The sequence below is a fragment of the Euphorbia lathyris genome, chromosome 8 (genome assembly GCF_963576675.1).
Source record: "Euphorbia lathyris chromosome 8, ddEupLath1.1, whole genome shotgun sequence".
Classification (NCBI taxonomy): domain Eukaryota; kingdom Viridiplantae; phylum Streptophyta; class Magnoliopsida; order Malpighiales; family Euphorbiaceae; genus Euphorbia; species Euphorbia lathyris.
Genome location: NC_088917.1, coordinates 22,417,013 through 22,437,916, shown reverse-complemented (window position 1 = coordinate 22,437,916; position 20,904 = coordinate 22,417,013). Strand labels below are relative to the sequence as shown.

General features: G+C 34.3%; 2 protein-coding genes across 4 annotated transcripts; one reads left to right on the top strand and one right to left on the bottom strand.

The window, feature by feature from the left end:
- Window positions 1-5,757: 5,757 nt before the first annotated feature.
- On the top strand, window positions 5,758-7,652 carry LOC136202057 (E3 ubiquitin-protein ligase ATL42-like). Its single transcript, XM_065992507.1, has one exon. The coding sequence runs from the start codon at window positions 6,069-6,071 to the stop codon at window positions 7,116-7,118; it is 1,050 nt and encodes a 349-aa protein (XP_065848579.1). The 5' UTR covers window positions 5,758-6,068; the 3' UTR covers window positions 7,119-7,652.
- Window positions 7,653-12,799: 5,147 nt separating this feature from the next.
- LOC136203204 (polyprotein of EF-Ts, chloroplastic) lies at window positions 12,800-19,061 on the bottom strand. 3 transcript variants are annotated; one of them, XM_065994301.1, is made up of 5 exons: window positions 18,733-19,061; window positions 16,115-17,818; window positions 15,499-15,750; window positions 14,451-15,162; window positions 12,800-13,694 (listed from the first exon to the last, which is right to left on the bottom strand). In XM_065994301.1, the coding sequence occupies exons 2-5, from the start codon at window positions 17,754-17,756 to the stop codon at window positions 13,058-13,060; spliced, it is 3,243 nt and encodes a 1,080-aa protein (XP_065850373.1). In that variant the 5' UTR covers window positions 17,757-17,818; window positions 18,733-19,061; the 3' UTR covers window positions 12,800-13,057. The 3 variants fall into 3 exon arrangements, with proteins under 3 accessions (XP_065850373.1, XP_065850372.1, XP_065850371.1); XM_065994300.1 differs by having other exon boundaries at window positions 16,076-17,912; window positions 18,733-19,060; XM_065994299.1 differs by having other exon boundaries at window positions 16,076-17,818; window positions 18,733-19,060.
- Between the last annotated feature and the right edge of the window lie 1,843 nt (window positions 19,062-20,904).

Sequence of the window (20,904 nt, the reverse complement as noted above, 5' to 3'; positions counted from 1 at the left end):
CCTTTCATAAGGTTTTTTCATCACTATTTATATTTTTATGGAAGACTTTTTACAGTGCTGGGGTATCCAAGTCATGAGGTGACATGTCAGCATTACCACTGATATGTCATCCTTTGAATGGTTTGAGATCAATTAGTTTCTTTTAATAGAAATTGAGACGAGACAGAATTTGGACCGGGTAAGTATCCATGGCCTAAGAACTGTCAAACATGCAATATATTAATAAAAGAAAAAAATGAGTGTTTGAACAAGAGAAGATGAAGGAGAACAAACAAAAAGAAGGGGAGGAGAAAAGTTAGAAAAAGTCAAGAAAAACGTAAATATGAAATAATACAAATGTTATCATTGATAAACCTGTGACAAAAAGCATGAGCTAAAGGCCACCAATTGATCACTGAGGAAGAGACTCTAAACTTTGCCAATGCATCAACAACTCTATTTCCTTCCCTAAAGAGATGTGAAAAGAGAATGTTCATCCTAAAACAAATACTGAGACAATGCAACCACTCTTGTTGAATACTTCAAGGAACATCCATGAAACGATGTCTAAGCAAATTAAATTCGTACATTGAGTCATTTGAGATCAATTAGTTTCGAATCATAATATAAGAAAAATGGTTGTTTTGAGACTGAAAATAAAAAATAGTAATTTTGAAAAATAGAAAATGCAATTTAATAAAAAAAATATGATTCTAAACGATTTTTATTTTTAAACTTTTTTTATTTTGAAATCATTTATTTTATACAGGATTTTTATGTAAATAAATGGTAAATAAACTTTTATAATTGGTTTTGAAAGTGAAATGTGACAAAGAAAGAAAGTAAAGCATATGTTGAGTGCCATAATTGTAATTTTACCCATTTTATAACTTTTTGTGATTTATGGTGATTCTCGAGCCGTGAAACATGCGACTATTTTATTTGGAATATATATTTTATTGTTTTTTGGACTATATATATATAAATTGGCCCACCATTGTGTGAGAAATGTATATTCACTTGAATAGTAAAATTTTATCTAATATTATCAAATAACATTAATTTTATTTTTATTTCACAACAAATTTAAATTTACTAATTTGATTGTGATTTAACCGTGATATTTAATTTTTTAACAAACTGAAAAATATATTTTTTTTGTAATTATATATAATAATATAGTAAACACTTTAAGAGAGTTTTCGTGATCAATTTATATAAGACACACTTAGTTTTTGAAATTTTATCAAATTAATTGATTATATTACTATCATAATTAATATTTTAGACATAATTAATATTTAGAATGTTTGTTTTACTTTAAATAACGAGTCAAATAATGGTTAATCAGTCTATTTAAATTATAATTCCCAAAAATGTTAATGACAAGTTTAGAATTTAAATCAAGGATCACAATTAATTCAACATCAAAATGAAAAAATTGGTGCTCTTGAACACCATTAAAAGTGTTGAAATATCAACATTTGATAGTAATTGAAAGAGCCAAATGCAATAGTGGATTTCAAGTGGCATAATAATTGTATGGCATGACTAAATTATTGGTGTCAGGATACACAAGAAAACTCCCAATTTTATCATATGGGTATTCTGTTTTTTTTCTTTATGATGTAACATTCATGCATAATAAATATTCTTACCCAAAATTTCAAAATCAAAAAGGCAAAAATCATTATGATAACTATAATCATTTTGATTTTAGTGATTTAACATTTGATTTTTTTATTTCAAATATATAGGTCTCATACGGTAAGATTATCTGATCATATAATTGAGTATTTCTCTAATCTCTTTCGTAGTTTTAAGGAGTATATTGATCTTTCTCCAATTAATGAGGTAATTCTCAACTTAGTAACTTCTTTAGAAAATGAGGAATTAATTTCTAAACCTTCCATTGAAACTATTAAAGACACGGTCTTTTCCATGGATCCTGACAGTGCCCCTGGCCTTGATGGTTTTGGGGGATCTTTTTATCGTTTCTTTTGGGATATTGTAGGGAATGATATTTGCAATATGGTTAAGGCTTTCTTTGATCATGGTTGCATCATGTCTGGTTTAAACTCTAGTATTATGGCTCTAATTCCTAAAGTTGCTGAAGCTGACAGAATAGAGAATTTTCGTCCAATTGTGATGAGTAACTTTGGTTTCAAAATCATCTCAAAAATTCTTGCAGATCGCCTTGCAGTTATTGCAGCAAAGATTGTCTCTCTCAACCAGTATGGTTTCCTTAAAGGTAGAAGCATTCATCAGTGCATTGCCTTAGCTTCTGAGGGAGTTAATATGCTTGACAGAAAACGTTTTGATGGACACATGACCTTAAAATTGATATTCGTAAGGGTTTTGATACTTTAGATTGGAACTTTCTCTTGGCTGTATTGGATTCCTTTGGTTTTTCTCACTTTCAGGTATTGGATCCTAAACATTCTGGCATCTGCTCGTATTTCTGTGATGATTAATGGTTCTCCAAAGGGTTACTTTTCTTGTTCTAGAGGGGTTAGACAAGGGGACCCCCTCTCTCCTCTTCTGTTTGACATTGCTGAGGATTTTTTCTCTCGTTAGCTTGCTAAGATGGTGAGGGAGGGTACTTATTCTCCTATGTATTATTATGGAGGAAATTCTTTTCCCTCTCATCTTCTTTTTGCTAATGACATGCTCATTTTTGAAGTGGCATCCTTGAGCAACTTGCATGCACTCAAGGATTTTTTCCTGCTTTATGGACAGATCTCCGGTCAGCAGGTTAGTTGGGACAAATCTGCTGTCTTTTTTGGTTCTCAAGTGAGTCCTTCGAGGAGGGTTCGTCTTGCTCACTCTCTTGGCATCCGTTTGGAGTCTCTCCCTTTTAGTTACTTAGGAGTCCCTCTATTTAAAGGAGCTCCAAGGGTTCGTCATCTCAGCAGCCTTGCAGACAAATTTCTCTCTCAACTTAGCAAGTGGAAAGGTAGCTCTCTTTTCTTTGCAGGGCGTTTAACTCTAATTAAGTATGTTATTACTGGTTCTCTGGTTTACTCATTCTTGATCTATAAGTGGCCAGTGGGATTGTTGAATAAGCTCAATAAAAGTGTTAGGAATTTCCTTTGGACGGGTTGTATTGATCAGAGGAAGCTAATCACGATTCCCTGGCAGACTTGTTAAAAAAGTTTAGAGGGTGGAGGTTTGGGCATTAAGGACTTTAGGATCTTTAACCAGGCTCTATTGGGTAAGATGTGTTCGGAATTAATTCAAGGCACCAGTCTAGCTATTTCTCTAATGAAGTCTAGATTTCTGGCTGTGTCTAGTTTTCCTAAAGCTACCATTGCTCCTTCCTCGATTTGGTCTTCTTGTAAGTTTGTTTATTCATCCATTTGGGACCAGATCTTTTGGTGGATTGGCCAGTGTTCAACGCTCAATTTCTAGACAGATGGGTGGATCATTCCATCGGTGGCGGATAGATTGGGTCTTGATCATTAGGATAAGCGTTCTCGCTATAATTCTGTTGATGATTTTTTGGTAAATTCGGAGTGGCTTGACTTAGGTACTCTACCTTCGGTTGTTCAAGACAGTATTCGGTCTATTCACCGGGATAGAGATGATATTGATTTCTGCTATTGGCAGCCCTCTACGAAGGGTATTTTCACTGCCAAAGAGTACTATTTGGTTATCAGTCCTAGTTCCTCCTCGATGGACTGGTATAAATTTGTTTGGAATGCTCACATTCCCCCTTCTCGTTCCTTCACTTTCTAGAGAGTTTTGCATGGCCGGGTTCCGACTCACGACCTCCTGCAGCGTCTAGGATTCTCCATTGCCTCTCGTTGTGTTCTATGTGGTAGGGATGCTGAGTCCATTAATCACTTATTCGTTAGCTGTTCTTTTACAGATTCTCTTTGGAGGGCCCTTGAGATTTATTTTGACTTCTCTTTGCCTCGTTATTCCCAATTCATCCACTTCTTTAGCACTCTTCATAGCATTCATTTTGGCTCACAAGTGTCGATGATCTGGCGTGTTGCCGCTGTCACTTGCATCTGGTTAATCTGGCATTGCAGGAATGAAGCAATCTTTAAGGAAGTTTCTCCTTCTATTCAACACTCGAAGTTCACCCTCTTTCGAATGATTCGAGAGTCCTTTGCCACTTATAAATGTAATTGCTCTTCGCGGAGAGATGCTGTTATCTTATGTCGTCTTCTAGCTTCTCCTAAGCTGCCTCCTGCTCCCAATATTATTCTGGTCCATTGGCTTAAACCTCCTCTGGGCTGGGTTAAAGTCAATATGGACGGCTCTGCTTTTGGCACACCTGGCGAGGCTGGAGCGGGAGGTATTTTTCGCAACTATCGAGACTTTTCCCAAAGGTTGTTTTGCTTTTTCTACCCCTCATTCTTTTGCTTATATGGCTGAATTGAGAGCCGTTATTTTCGCAATTGAACTTGCTTGGGAGAAAAATTGGCATCAGCTTTGGGTTGAGTCAGACTCAATGTACGTAGTTAATCTGCTTAGACATCGTTTCATGGATGTTCCTTGGAGTATTCGACAAGAGTGGTTGCATTGTCTCAGCATTTGCTCTAGGATGAACATTCTCTTTTCACACATCTTTAGGGAAGGAAATAGAGTTGCTGATGCATTGGCAAAGTTTGGAGTCTCTTCCTCAGTGATCAATTGTTGGCCTTCAACTCCTGCTTTTTGTCACAGGTTTATCAATGATGATATTTGTAGTATTTCACACTTGTGTTTTTCTTGACTTTTCCTAAACTTTTCTCCTCCCCCCCCCCTTTTGTTTGTTCTCCTTCCTCTTCTCTTGTTCAAACACTCACTTTTTTCTTTTATTAATATATTGCGGGTTTGTCAGTTATTGGGCCATTGGTGCTCACCCCACCCAAGTTCTGTCTCGTCCCAATTTCTATAAAAAAAATAGTATATTACTTATTTACATGTAAATATCTAATTCAATTAAAAAGTGTTAGTCATTTCATTTATATTTGAAATTGCATTTTTTTACAATTCGAAATATGGTTATTATTCTTTCTAATAGTCACATAACACATGTAAAAAAACTATTTCTAAACTACTAAAAATGCAAACTTCAAACACCTACTAAATGAATAACTTTATGTTAATTGAAATTTATGTTTTAAATTATGTTTCTGATTATAAAATCTTAATATACAAAAATACCTCTAACATTAATAGTCAGTAAGTTTACTCATAGCGTCTAAAATTGTACAATTTTATCCATAACGTTGACAAATTGGATCAATTTCAGACATTATTATAAAACACAGATATTTTGTTCTTAGTTATGCATCAGTTGCACACCAATTTTTTTCTTAAAATAAGATTTCGTATTTTTTGTGATTTAATAATAGAATTTGATATTAATATTTTTAAATTCGATAAATATTTGAATTTTTTTATTCAATTCGTACAAAGTCCAGTTTAATTTTTATTTTTTTAAATTTTTCTTACGTCTATTTATATGTTTGTGAGATGTTACTAATAAATGATAAAATGGCACACATATGAAATATAAATGATAAAATTCATGACGGAAATGACAATTTGATGAATTATTTCTCAAATTGATCCAAATTTGCCTATGTTAAAAGTAAATTTACTAGTTGCTTCAAATGTTATGGATAAAATTATATTATTTTAGACGTTAAAACTTAACTTGCTCCTACCGGTCAATATTGATTTTTATAATAAGATATTAAAATAAAAATAAAAAATGATCCTTAAGGAAACGTATACCTAATCAAAATCCAAAATTGTTTAAAAATTATGTCGTCTCCACCTTTACATCTCAACCAAATTCCAAATTTTTTATTTGAAAACAATGATCAAATCAAGTTTTTTTATTCCCATTTATACACTAAAGGAAACCCTATCAACAAATTTCAAAAAAATTAAAAAATTCACAAACCAACCAGAAGAGATTTGAAGAAGAATGAAATATTAAAAGGATGGTGATGATGATGATGCAATTCAAATCTCATCTTTAACTACCCCCTCCCTCCCTCCCTCCCTCCCTCATTTGACCTTTCAAAAAAAAAAAAAAAAACATATACTTCTGCAACAAACATCTCTGTTTCAATTCAGACCAAATGGATGGACCTTCGCAGGATGCTGTCTCAAGTTTCCAACCAAGTCTCGCTGTCGTAATAGGAGTTCTCTGCATCATGTTTTTCTTCACTTTCATCCTTCTTGTCTACGCTAAATTCTGTCACAGAAGAGGCTCAGACGGCGATTCGCCTAATAATTTCGTACTTGTCCGATCTGGATCAAGATATTCCGGCATCGACGAAACTGTTATCCAATCACTTCCTTTTTTCAGATTCTCTTCATTAAAAGGATCGAAAGAAGGCCTCGAATGTGCTGTCTGTCTCTCCAAATTCGAAGATATTGAGGTTTTAAGGTTGTTGCCGAAATGCAAACATGCTTTTCACATTAATTGCGTCGATAAATGGCTCGAAAAACATTCGAGTTGTCCTCTTTGTAGATCGAAAGTAAGCGCAGATGATCCGGCAATTTTCACTAATTCGAATAGTATGAGATTCTTAGCAAATCAATCCGATTCGAATCTCGAGTTGTTCATCCAGAGGGAGGAAAGCCGGCCGAGTTCTTCCCGATTTAGCAGTTTTCGGAAACTCGAAAAAGCTACTACTGATGAAAAAGCGTTAATGGAAGAGGAAAAAGAACAAGATGATGATGTTTTTGATAAGTATAATCATAGGATTATTGTGTCGGATGTTGTTTTTAATGATAGATGGAGCAGTGTTAGTTCTTCTGATCTTATGTTCTTGAGCTCTGAATTGCTTAATGATGTTACGAGCAGTAGATTCATTTGTTCTTCGTCGTCTTCGGAACAAATTGTGAAGATTAAGGAGGAAATGGAGATGAAGAGATTGTTCGGGGCGCGAAATTCGTGTCCTTCTACGTCGGATTCTGAGGCGGTTTCGGGGGGAAATGGATCGAGTATTGTGAATTCAGGGGAGAGGAGATCGGTGTCTGAAATTACTGGTTTTTCGAGATTCGGAAATTTGGGGACGGTTTCGAAGAACACCAAGCAGGAAAGACTACGAAGCCTTTGGTTTGCTAATAGAGAAAGAAGAACTCGTCCGGATCATAATACTAGACATACTTTAAATGTGTAAATATCTGAATTTCTGTTAGTTTTTTTTACAATTTCACATGATTTCAAACAATTTGGCACAATTTCACATAGAGGCGCGGAGGAAGGAGCTTGTGAGATGTCAGTTTGGGACAAATAACGAGAGAATCCTAAAAGAGATGGAGTTGAAATGCGAAAATGATTCTCTCATTAGACTAAAGCAGCTTTCACTTTTTCTTGGGGCTGGGGTGGACAATCTACCGTGAACTAACTTGATATGCTTTTAGGCTCCTCGACCTCCAATTGGATCGATAATATCTAGGGAACCATTGAGAATGGTGGGCATTCAGTCAAGTAAGGTTTGTTTTAACATTTCTAATCATAGTTACTTCAGTTTTTTATCTCATTCGATCCATTTGATGTTATAAAGCTGCATTTTTGGAGTTGGGGTCGGTAGATCTTGTGTAACCTCCTTTAATCCGTTTATAGATTCCCCGATCGGATCCGAGTTGGTTGATAATAATATCTAGAAACTATTTTCAACATTTCTAATCATAGTTATTTCAGTTTTTCATCTTTATTGGTGTCTGCAATCTTTATACAATCATATTTGATTTTATAGAAATTAATTAGATGGAATAGTTTTATATTGTGAAAAATGTTATATAGATAGTAATTGTAAGGTAAATTGAATAAGAGCACTTTCACAAATTTTATTTTGTTTTTTGAATTTTATATTTATGGAGCAATAAATGTGTGCCAAATTGATGTATGAAATTACAAAGAAAGTGGAGAAAGTGATTGATGTATGTGGTGAAGGTGAAATCCATGAATAAATATGAAGATTTGAAACTTTATTAAAAGAAAAGGTTCCAATGATGGAGCTTATCAATTTTCTTTACTATTTGTAATTAAATAATAATTTAAAACATTAAAGCAACAATAGAAACTGATATCCCACCCTATCTAATGTAAATTAAGTTGGGATTTTCTGAATATCAGGGTTTTAATACCAAATATGTAATTTCAAGAAAACTAAAATATCAAAATGATATCGTTGTATAATAATTAAATTACATGTAGCCCAATAATAATTTCTCTTAAAAAAAGTAAACGTGATATCACGTATACTAATCAAAGAAAACCATACAGTCACGCACATACAAACTCAATCTAACACCTTCAATTGCGGACAATTATTATAGCTTGTATACGTTTCAAGTTGACAACAAACCTCCTCCATTAGGCAGTTGTCACATGAAATCCAGTTCATTTAGGACGTGTAATTTTATCACTCTATAAAATAGGAAGGTATACACTACACAAAAAGCAATATTCTTTTTGCACATTCATGCTACATACTTTTCAGTATCATTTTCCTCATTTAGCTTTACTGACTTAAGCATCAAAGTGAGATTGTCGTCATTGACCCCTCCTTGGTCATTTTTCTCTCTTATCTTAACCACCAAAAGGACCCAATGAAGCTCATCTTAGTTTATCCCACATCAAATTAGTACGGTGAACGTGGATGAACGAACGAATGAAACTATAACTCGGCTGAATAGTGCCATAATACGTTCAACATCCAACCAGCCACAAAGATTCGAAACTCTTATGGATGCAAATGACAATCTGGTCCATCTTTTACAAATTACCTCTAAATTGTATCAACATGTGGAAGCATGTTTGGGCTTGTTGGATCCCGAACAAAGGAAGTTTATGAATGAGAACACCAAGCAACTCATTTATAATATGGGATTCGTGTTTGAATCAATGAACATACTCAGAGTTGAACATGCAATTGAAATGATGGATGTAAAAGAAGAACTCAAAGAAACAAGAGAAGTCAACAAACGCTCAACAAGAAATATTTTGTTCTACTAGACATCATATTGTCTAAAGTTGTCCTCGTGGGAGAAATGTATCTCTAGATTCTCACCGAGAAAATTCAAGAGGTCAATCTAGACTAGAAGCAGAGAGCCAAGCCTATGACATCACCTATCTCACCATTCCCGAACATCTTCTAAAGAGCATAACAATGGAGGATCCGAAGAAACATGAGTATGAGTATGTTTCTAGTGAATCTCATCATCGCGGTCAACATGAAGGTTGAAGGAAAGTTACCGAGCCAAAATCGAAGGATCGACGGTAACTTAGAGGCGCCGAGAAGCAAGAAGATAATGAAGCTCTTATTGACAAAGAGAAGTACAATCTCATCTGCAAGGAGTTTGAGCGTTGATGCTAGGATCCCCATAGTCACTAATACGAAATTCATATAGATTCTGAATAGAGTGAAATGACCAATGGAAATTATATGTTTAGCGACTCGACCGCATAATTTTAATCTGTTTTATTTCTTCTCCAAAATCGGAAGTCAATGAACTTTCCACAACCCTTTGTTTCTCCACTCTTATGGACGGAAGTGCATTCTCCATTCTCCACTCATATCGGAAGAGAATCGATTTAAATTTATAGGAATATTTTTTCCTACATTCCCATCTTGCAGAATATTGAATATAGGATGAATATTATCACCATTCACACCCCAAAATGGTGCTATTACTGCATCAAATTATAATAAATTAATTAATTATGAAGTAATGTAATATAATTATATTAAAAGGACAGCCAAAAGCAGTGGTTTTAGTGTTTGTCATTAGGGAGGAGATGGACGTAAGTGCTGAGTTAGCTTTGTTTGTCTTTATTTACAAAGTTGCCAATTCCCATCCTTGATGATGCTACTCATCAAATCAATTACTGGTTTTTTTTAACAAAGTTGTGTCTATCATACCAATTTATTTATTACAAAAAAAAATGTCTATATTAATGTTTTCTTTAAGAACATAACATTTTTTTTTCTTAAAAAAAACATAGTATTTTCTTAGCATAAATTAAAAAAAAAAAAAAAAAAAAAAAAAAAAAACTCTAGTGATTGAAATGATGCCTGTTTATTCGATCAAGAGGGGATTGGGATTCTTGCTTTGCTAAAACTGCGGATATTTTAGTTTGACATTACTAACGATCTTTTAGTATCACGTTTAATTTTTGGAAATATTCATTTTGAGGTCATTAACGCTTATTTTTAGAGTAGCAAACTAAAAAATCCTCGTTTTTAGCAAATCGATGAACCTCGATCCTCTTTTGATCGAAAAAAACTACAGACATGCGTTTGATAATTCATGTAATTATAGTGACTTTTTTTTTAGAATTTACCCTATTTTTTATTATAAAAAATACTCTCATAAGTTAAGTCTTTAATAATTGAATTTATTTTAATCAAAATAATAATAATAATAATTGAATTTATTTCTTTAAAAAAAATTGAATTTGTTTATGTGACAATCACATATGTCATCAAGTCATTATACCATATAAATAAATATTGTTATTGTTTTTTATGAGAATAAATATTGTTATTGTTAATATATTTTTCTTAATTTATTGGAACCCGTTTATTTTACCTATTGTTTGCTATTACGGTTTGTTGTTTAAATGTTGGAAAAAACTGTTTTTCCAAAAAGCAGGGATTCCCTTTGTAAAATGTCAGTTTTCAAGTGTAAAATGCAAATATGAAATCACTAACCAAACACCTAAAACTCTCCCTTTTAAAATAAAAATGCAAACATGAGCATAAAAAGCAGTAATCAAACGCTCCTTTAAAATTTATTTCACGATAAAAGAATACCACATTATTTAATTTATAATAATGTAAAAACATAAATATTTTTCTATACTTTTTTCTCATTTATTTATTTTAATAATTAGAAAAGGAGAACATTTTGATAGAAATATAAATTACAAATAAATAAGTTCAGTAAGTTAATATTCTTTTGACCTTTTTCCTATTCAATTGATGTTCCAAATTAACAACATTGATAAACTACGTCAACATTAAATTATTAGATTATAGCTAATTAATTAAAAATTAAATTTAGTGCAATTCGTGATTACCTAATTTGAAAAAAATATTAATTAAGATTATATTTCGTACTAATTAAGCATAGCATAATGTGGAGTCATATGTAAGACATATAAGAAGCCTATATTGATTTGTTTATTTTCAAATAGATATAAACTAAACTATATATGAATAAGTTGAAAATTCTGAATTTGAACACAAAGACTATATATTATCATAAAATTCTAAGTTATTTCATGCATTTTTATTACTTTATAATTAGATGGAGTAGGTGTATTTTGGACCATCATTCCTCATTAATTTAATTTATCTAAAATTAAGGAGATAAGATTTTAAAGAAAAAAAAGTTGGTATTATAATATCTTCATTCTTATGGACAAAACTAGGAATATTATTGATAAATGTTGTTTATATTATATGATAATTTTAATTACATGAAATATATATTATATTTAATAATTTGTAATACTTACTACATGTTCCACATTACAAATTATTTTAGCATTCCAATTAACTATTTATTAAAAAAATTAATTACATGTTATATTATTAATTAAAATATTTAACACACAACAATATTTACTATTGTTAATTAACTAATCAATTTTAACAATTACTATTTTAATTAAGTACGTTTTTTTTATTAAGAGATTCTTATCTCATATTTTGCTTAGAGCCCATAAAATAATGTTTGGAGAATGTCTGATATATCAGTTAAATAACAGTATATCAACCCGTTCAAATTTTTTATTAAATATAAATAAAATTGATCAAGGGGAAAAAAAATCCTTCGTCAACATTAATATAGAATTGGTGTAAATAAATGGAGAGTTCAAGACAGAAAAAATATGTTGATTTTGAGTATCCAAACAAAATGTTAGTTACATATAGAATTAAGTTTGCTTTTTCATTTATTGCTAAATTCAATTATTTGCACCATATTGAGCTTCCTGAATTCATACACCATGTCATACAATTCAGAATTCAATTTCCATTTGTGTGTCCATAACTTAAAATATCATTTTTTTTCCCCAATGATAATAAACTGAAAGATAAATATATTAAAAATAAAAGGATGACAATTAATAGTTAGAATTTAGGCGCCGGTCCGTTTTGTTTGTTGGAAAATATTATATTTTGAAAAATATTAGATAAGAAAAATTGTGTGCTTATTTTCTGATGTTTGGCTACAACACCGAAACACGGGGAAAATGATAGATGACTACTATTTTTAAAAGCGTAAGAATAAATGTAATAGAGTTTCAAAAGTTAAGTAAAACATTTTCCTCAATTTTCTCATACATTGTTCTTTTGAATAACCTAGAAAATTTAGTTGATTTATTTTTCTAAGCAAACAAACACCGGAAAATCAAGAAAATATTTTCCGACAAACAAACAAAACCTTAGAAATGAGCTTCTCCGGTAGTATAAAGGTTTGTTGAGCTCAGGGGCGAAGTTTGGAATTACTGAAACGACCTTACTTTTAGACGGAACCCGAGTATCGCAGGACCCCTGCCTCCGCCCTGATTGAGCTCTAATAAGATACAAATATTAGCTAATTATGGAATCCAATAACAATTTATCAATGTGGTAAGAAGACATGTAAAATGCAGAAAGATTTTGAATACCAATCCACCCAACGTATCAGCCACTTTATCAAACAGGCAAGCACATATGATACATATAGCCTGACGGTAGTTAGGGACCGATCGAGAACTCGAGCACCCACTGATTGAAAGAAAACTCCATTGGATCTTTGTATGAAACTCTAATCTTTTATTGCTTAAATTTCTTATTGCTGAATGAATAAGGAATTCTGAAAGTTCCCACATTGGCCTTTGTGAATTCAATTTATAACAACTCTGAGAGAAAATTAACAGTGATTCTACAAAATTAAGTACAAAATTATACCAAAAAAAAAGCAGTGTTTCGCTTTGATGTTTCAGTTTTTACTCTCTCACTCTCTCTCATGCTTCAGTCTCGGATTTCGCATCTCCAGCAGACTCCCCCAGAGTGAATCAGGGAGTCCGCTTTGATGTTTCAGCTTCTACCTCCTCACTCTCTCATGCTTCAGTCTCGGATTTCGCATCTTCAATAGACTCCCCGAGAGTGAACCGAACAAACCGGCGGACTTTTATGTTCTCTCCTAGAGCAGCAACTGTTTGCTTCACAAGATCTTTCACCAAAATACTGTCATTTTTAATGAATGGTTGCTCTAGAAGAGCAAGCTCTCCAAGTCTTTTCGAGATCCGACCATCAACAATCTTCTCTCTTATGTGCTCTGGCTTGCTCAACAGGTCCTCCCTCTGCATCTCAAGTTCTTTCTCCTGTTTCACAATGCTCTCCGGAATATCTTCAACGGAAACAAACTGCACCAGTGGGCTAGCGACAACTTGCATTGCTAGATCATCAACCAATTCCTTGAAATTCTCACTTCTACCGACGAAGTCTGTTTCACAGTTGACTTCAATCAGAACTCCAATGCGGGAATCATGAATATAGGAACCGATTCTGCCTTCTGCTGCTAGGCGACTGGATTTCTTGTCTGCAGCTGAAAGACCTTTCTTTCTGAGATATTCTTGTGCTTTCTCAAGATCCCCTCCAGTTTCAGACAAAGCTTTCTTGCAGTCCATCATCCCAGCTCCGGTTTCGTCTCTGAGTTGTTTAACAAGTGCAGCAGAAATTGTTGCTGCTGCAGGTCTGCAAAAGAGTGTAGGACAACGTGCAAAAATTTGAGATACATTAGATACAGAATACAGCAAATGTCAGAATACCAAAATAACAGTTATCAGATATCTGCTATTTTTAATGGGATAAGGTCCAATTTACCCCTAACGTTTTGGGGGAAGTGCAAATGTACCCTTAATGTAAGAAATTATTAAATGCTAAAATTTTATCCTCAAAGTGGAAGAACTTGGAGTGTATAAAATAAACTCAGTCCACAGAGGCTGGCTTAAAAATAATTGCCCCTGCCCAAGCCAAATCGACACCGCTTTGAGAGAAAAAAGGCACAACCTTTTATTGGTTGGGGGTGCAATCAGCACCCCATAGATGAAGATGGAGGGGGGCCCAGGGGCTGAACCACCCCTATAAGGGACGGATGATTCACGAAGGGTGAGGGTGTGCCGGCACCCCGATGCCTCCTGCCTCCGCATTTGGGTCCAGGTAAAATTGCACCAAATTGGAAATGTTAAGGATAAAATTTACCATTTCTTACATTACATTAAAGGTATATCTGCACTTTCACCACAATGTTAGGGGCAAATTTGAACCTTATCCCATTTTTATCATACTACCCTTTTCTATCAACCTTTCCCCATTATGCTATTCTTCTCCTCTTTCTCTAGCACTCTTTACTCTAATTTTGTAAATAACATGTTTTACACAAATCACTTCCTGAATTTCATATACACATGCAGAGAAAAATGCAAAGGACAAAATGTAGAGGTCACTTACTTCGGAGAAGTTTCCTTGGCTTCTGCAGAAGCGGACTCCTCCTTTGCTGGTGCTGCAGCTGGTTTCGCTGCAGTTTGAGCAGCCACCTCAGCAGCAAAATCTTGACTTTTCTTTTCCAAGCCTTCACCTAGATTGTAGCGAACAAACCTTTTCACTTTTATATTTTCTCCAATAGTTGCAATTGTCTGTTTCACCCAGTCCTTTATCACAATCTTGTCATTCTTAATGTATGGCTGTTCCAGCAATGCAAGCTCTGCAAGTCTTTTTGCAATTCTTCCGTCCACAATCTTTGATCTAATCTGCTCGGGTTTTGACAAGAGATCTTCCTTCTGCATCTCAATTTCCTTTTCCTTGATCACCATCTCTTCAGGAACATCTTCTGTGGCAAGATACTGTACTTGAGGGCATGCAGCCACTTGCATGGCTAAATCATCAACCAACTCCTTGAAAATGTCGCCCCGGGAGACAAAATCTGTTTCACAGTTCACTTCTACCAGGACACCAATCCTGCTGTCATGAATGTACGAACTAATTCTTCCTTCAGCTGTGGCTCTGCTAGCTTTCTTTTCTGCACTGGCTAACCCCTTCTTCCTGAGGAACTCCTGAGCTTTAACAATGTCACCTCCAGACTCGGATAAGGCCTTTTTGCAATTCATCATTCCTGCTCCTGTTTCTTCACGAAGCTGCTTCACCACAGCTGGTGAAATCGTTGCTGCAATCCATTCAAAAATTAGGAGCAAACAACTAGAAGATGTAACTTCACAGCATATATCTACTTTCTGAAGCCAGGGACTAGACTCATATCCGTTCATGCTTATCTCCAAATAGATCAGAATTTTCAACATTTTTTTATTCGCTGGAACTGTTCACTTAACCAAACTCTTATGAAGATTATAGAACACATCTGAAACTACAAATGGTTTAAAAGGATCTACAAAATTTGTAGGGAAAGCACAATATATGGTGCACTCTGCACTGCAATTTAAATCTCATGAAAAATCTGAGTCTATTAACAAGACAGAATAATGGAGAATGTGTAGATAGAAACCTTTGGGGGAAGCATCGTTGCTTTGTCCACTTGATTCACTTGAAGTGGCACTTTTCTCAGGTACAGGCTCTACTTTTTCATTTTCAACTTGCAAGGCGGAAGGAATTTCGGCCTCAGCAACAGATGCTTCAATCTGTAATTCATTTACGGCACTTTCAACTTGGTTCTCAACTACACCAGTATCAAGAGACGTACTTTCAGCCACACCAGTGGATTCAGATGGATCAGAATTGTCAATACTTTCTTCCCCATCTATTCATAGAATCAAAATTTTAAGAAAACAATAATACTTAAATAATAAGAATAATAATATAAAGAAAAAACACGTTAAACAACATGAGAACATCAAAGACCTGCAAATACAGCTAATTGTTTTGCTGTTGCCTGAACTGCTCTGGACTTTCTAATTCTGTTCTAAGGAAAAAATGTTGTTTGCTTGAGAGAAAATTTAACTTATCTTAAATTTTTCTGGAAGACCAAATCTTAGTTCTTATTAAGTTGTAGAAACTTGGAAGAACAACATGTTTGTTAATAATAAAAATTAGCCTACAAATTTATGTTGCGGCCAACTGGTCACCTTCAGTATCCGGGGGAGGAGGAAGATCGGCTTGCTCACCAGAACCAGTAATACTGCCATTTTCCTCAGGAGTTATTGTTTCCTTGTCTCCTGGTGTGGCATCACCAAGCTTGCTCTCTACACCTTCATCAATAGGACTCACAGGAGATGAAACTTGATTGGATATTTCTGCAGATGAGTCTGATTTTCCATCACTTTCTATCTCATCGGCTGAAGGAGCCTCTTCAATTATCTTATCAGAAGCACCTTTTTCAGGATCTGAAATTTCAGAACTTTTTGCTGCTTCTTCCTGTACAGTTTGAACTGCACCTTCAATTTGTGATGAGTAAGACTCTGTGCTTTCTGACTTCTCATCCTCACCAGGAATACTGGATCCCCCAGCCACTTCTTCTGAAGACATCTCCTCCTCTACTGCTTCAACCACTGTTGAAGAGACACTGGCTGAAACCTCATCGCTGCTTGCAGGCTGATCCTGAACTTCTGGTATATCAGACACCGTTTCAACCGGGTTGACCTGTCCTTCCACTTTAACTGAGGTCTCTGCTTCCAAACTTTCTTTCACCACTTTCTCCCGCTCATCCAGAAAAGCAGATATTTCCTTGTTCTTACGGAAGGCCAGCATAAAGGGATTTGTTGCAGCATGGATAACCCCTTGGCTAAGCTCCTCATCCAAATTATTATTATCTCCTTCTTTCTTCATTGTCAAGGTTACCTGTCCCCTTGCAAAGCGCAATACACGGACACTAACTTCCTGGCCAATCTCTAGAGATGATGCTCCCATCATGCTTCCCAGTCCATCGTCGGCTTCTTCTGAATGGGGAAGGAAGCCTTCCTCCCCCTCGGGGAGAGAAATGAAACAGCCAGACCGGGTCAAATTCTTGATTGTACCCTGTAGTTCCTGCCCTCTAACAAACTTTGAGGTTTTTATATCTTGTCTTCTCTGGCCCGGTTTTTGTGTGTTCCTCCGACCAGGCCTTGGCTTGTCACCACCTGCAGTAGCAGGAGCATCTTTACTGGTGGTATCATTTTCACGCATTGTAAGAGAAATACGCCCTGTTTCAGTGTTGGCTTCGACCAATCTTACTTTCACCTCTTGTCCAAGAGATACAACATCTCCAACATCCTTAACAAAGCTATCACTTAACCTGGAAACATGTACCAGACCATCTGTAAAAGCTCCAAAATCAACAAAAGCACCAAATGGCTGGATCGACCTTACTTTCCCAGTAAATGTAGCACCTGGAATGAGTTCCTCATTTTTTACTGGCGGCATTTCACTTTTCCTACTAGGTCTTGAACGTTTTGATTGGGGCACAGCACGATCAGTATTAGATGCTGTGGAGGAACTTTCACTTGTTTCAGCTGCATCTGCTGGAATGTCTGAAGATACTTCTTCTGCAACAGTTGATTCTGACTCATCTACCACTACATCAACTTCAGTCCCTGTGGCCGATACAGTATGCACTATAGATTTATGATGCCGAGCACAATCAGTTCTGCATTTTGGAAAAAATCCAATGGAAGTTGGAAGTGGTAATACAAATCTTTGTGATGATAATATATGTTTCCGAGATTTCTTTGGAAAACTGCATCTTGTGAGATAACTGTTCTTCTTTATTGTGAAGGCAGTTCCAGGAATCAGAGACACAGAGCTACTAGAACATGGGACTATAGTTGTCATTTTTCAATTGATTTGTAAAGCCGAGACTACAGTTGAGACAAACTCTTCCTTCCAAGATTCTCCTGCTCACAGCACAGACACAATGAGTAGACCAGATAAGTTTCCTCTTAAGTTTTTCAAATTATATGAAATGGGAGGCAGCCACTATGCTAAAATCTGGTCAAGAAAACGTAAAAGTTATTACGAAATAAATAAGCAAATCAGATGAAGAAGGAATACTTTTGCAGGGTTGGGCACAGTTAGGTCCAATTTAGGGATTTACAAATCTCCAACATTGGATTAAAATTCGGAAATTTGTAAAATTCATTCTCAAGAATTGGATTGATTGGAAGAATTAAATCTCTGGAATTGGATTATTCCCAAAATTTGATACAATCAAGTACAGAGATTCTGTTCTGGTGCAATCCAATGCGAGTATTTGGTGATTCAAAAAACACCTAAATATTTTTACTCCTATAAATACATTAACTTCAACTAAATAATACACATTCACAAATGACATCTCAAATCTTATGCAGAAATTCAATTTCTCACAATCAGAAATACAAATTCATTCCATAAATTCATCTCATTGTAAATAAAAACACAGATTAGCACCAAGACAATTCTCCCTAATTAGTATAATTAATCTAAGCATCTGCAATTAAAACTCTGAAAATTAGAGGTGAACAACATTAGGCACTAGGAAGAGTGGCTTTACAATTAAAGTTAGCTACCTTGAAAATTAAGTAAATCACATGTTAAACACAATTACCTACCACTAAAAAAACTAATATCAACTCAGCTCAGCATGAATCAAATGTGCATCCATTCTAAAAGAAAAGATAAAATTAAGGAATTGTTAATAATTTCTTTCCAATTTTTTTGGGGACATGAGTACGAAGAATGGCTTAAATGCTGAATTTCAACACTTCATCCTTCATTTGGATTATTCATGCCGCCGTTTTAACACAGTAAAATAAAAGGAGAAACGAACCTTCAATTGATCTTCAAGAACAGCGCCTAAAAGGAGCAGTGGCGTCGGCGCCGGAAAGACCAAAGTTGCGAGTAATATAGGATGAAAGTGTTTGTGTTTTGGTCGCAGAGAGGCCAGAAAAACAAGAGAATAAATACACGCAGTGGTAGTGCTGCTGAAACCAGCAGAGAGCAGTAAATGGAGGGAAATTGAAGTCTTGGTAAGCTTCCAAAGACCTGAGTCCCTTGGAGCTAGCCAGTCTGCGCAATAACCATTCTTATCTAGAGCTGAAATTTTGAGAGACAAAGCACAGTTCAAAGTAAGAAATTCGCGATAAGGTTTTTGTGTAGGAGCTTGACATTTTTTGTTATATATCATCTCTAAATCCACTCCAAACTCTTGAAAATAAGATAAAATAAAATAGTAAAAAGATAAATAATTTATTGCTCCTTCTTTCTTTCTTATTTTTTTTTTTTATTTAATATACGCATTATCCTCAAACTAAATCTTCAAAATCAATTAGGATCCACATTGTATCCTAAAATCAAAAACCGTAACTATTTGATATAGAATGTAGTGTGTCAGTTCAAAATGAGTTTGGGGAGGAGGGTCTGAAACTGTTCAACCGAATTATTTTCGATAAGATCTCAATGGGACTCAATTGAGGATTTTTTATTAGTTTAGAGACGTAATTGATGATTTGAATAGTTTAAAATCATAATTAACTTTGAAACCTTAGTTTAGGGAGCCAAATGGTACAAATCTATTTAAACTACTAATTTATTTTTACTCATTAATGGTAAATTATGATAAGTGTCAAATTTAACCCTAACCTATGAAATTACGCAAATTTAATCCTAATATTTCTAAACAATATCAATTTTAACCATGTATTATAAAAAAAAAATTAAAAAAGACTAGTTTGATTGTTATTTAACTATCACATCGGACCTTCCAAACAAGTTTGTCGATAAATTGAAGCAGTTTCGTACATGTTTTGTTGATTCTTTTTAACTATATTAATAACACAATAAATATTTTAGACAGTTTGACAAAAAAAAATTGATTAACTTATATGTAGCAGACTTAGTCTTTAACATTATAACAGAATTTTTGTAATTTTGTTAGTAATATACTAAATATCTTAGACATAATTGCTATTTGGAATGCCTAAAGTGTCAATTAAATACCTTTTAAACCAATTTTTTTTAATTTTCGGTAACGTATGGCTAAAATTGCTTGAAAACGTTAGGGGTTAAATTTACACGTATGAAATACGTTAAGGCTAAATTTGCACTACTCTTAAAACGTTGAGATTAAATTTACACTAAGTCGATAACCCTTTCAGATGACTGTTTAAAACTGTTGTCCCGAAGAAAATAAAACTGTCACGAAGCTCGCTACCGTATGATGGTACTTCAGATGATGGTCGCAGTGTGTCATCCCTAATAGCCTCACATGACACGCGCATATTTGCGTTATGTCGTATGTCTTATGATACAATGACTGACATTTAATACGACATGTCCCTTCATAGATTTTGTAATGACAATTCCTTTATTTAATATGTCACTGTGTTAAGTGAAAAACTGGCTTTTATATAGCTGAAATGACAGTTTTTGTATTTGAATCTGTCATTATAATATAGGTACGACAATAGTTTATTTATTTATTTCTGTCAAATTATGAACATTGAGATGATAATAAATTTAGTGATATGTGTCATGTGAGAGAATATCAAATCACGTTTTTATTAAATAAGTTGTTAAACCAATTATAAGTACTTAAATTATCAGATGACAGATGTTGTTTATATTTATGTCATTGTAACGTATTCGTATGACAATGTTAAATAAATTCTTTTCACTTTAACACTCATTTGAGATCATATTAGACACATTTTTTTACTTCAATATGTCACATCATCTGATAGAATTGACATGACTCGAAATACTACTGTACAATGCAATACTCATTACTATGTTGCACAATTTACGTGAAACACAAGTCCAAACGGCAGAAACTCAAGTATAATTCCAACATAAAAACTAGCAAGTGTGCTTACTTGATTAGAGATAAGACAATATCACCTGAACAAGTTGATAAAAAGCATAAATTTAAGCCTATGATCCTTGTTCAGAGTGTCACTGGTGATACCATACATCACATGCATGATGATCATCGCAAGAAACA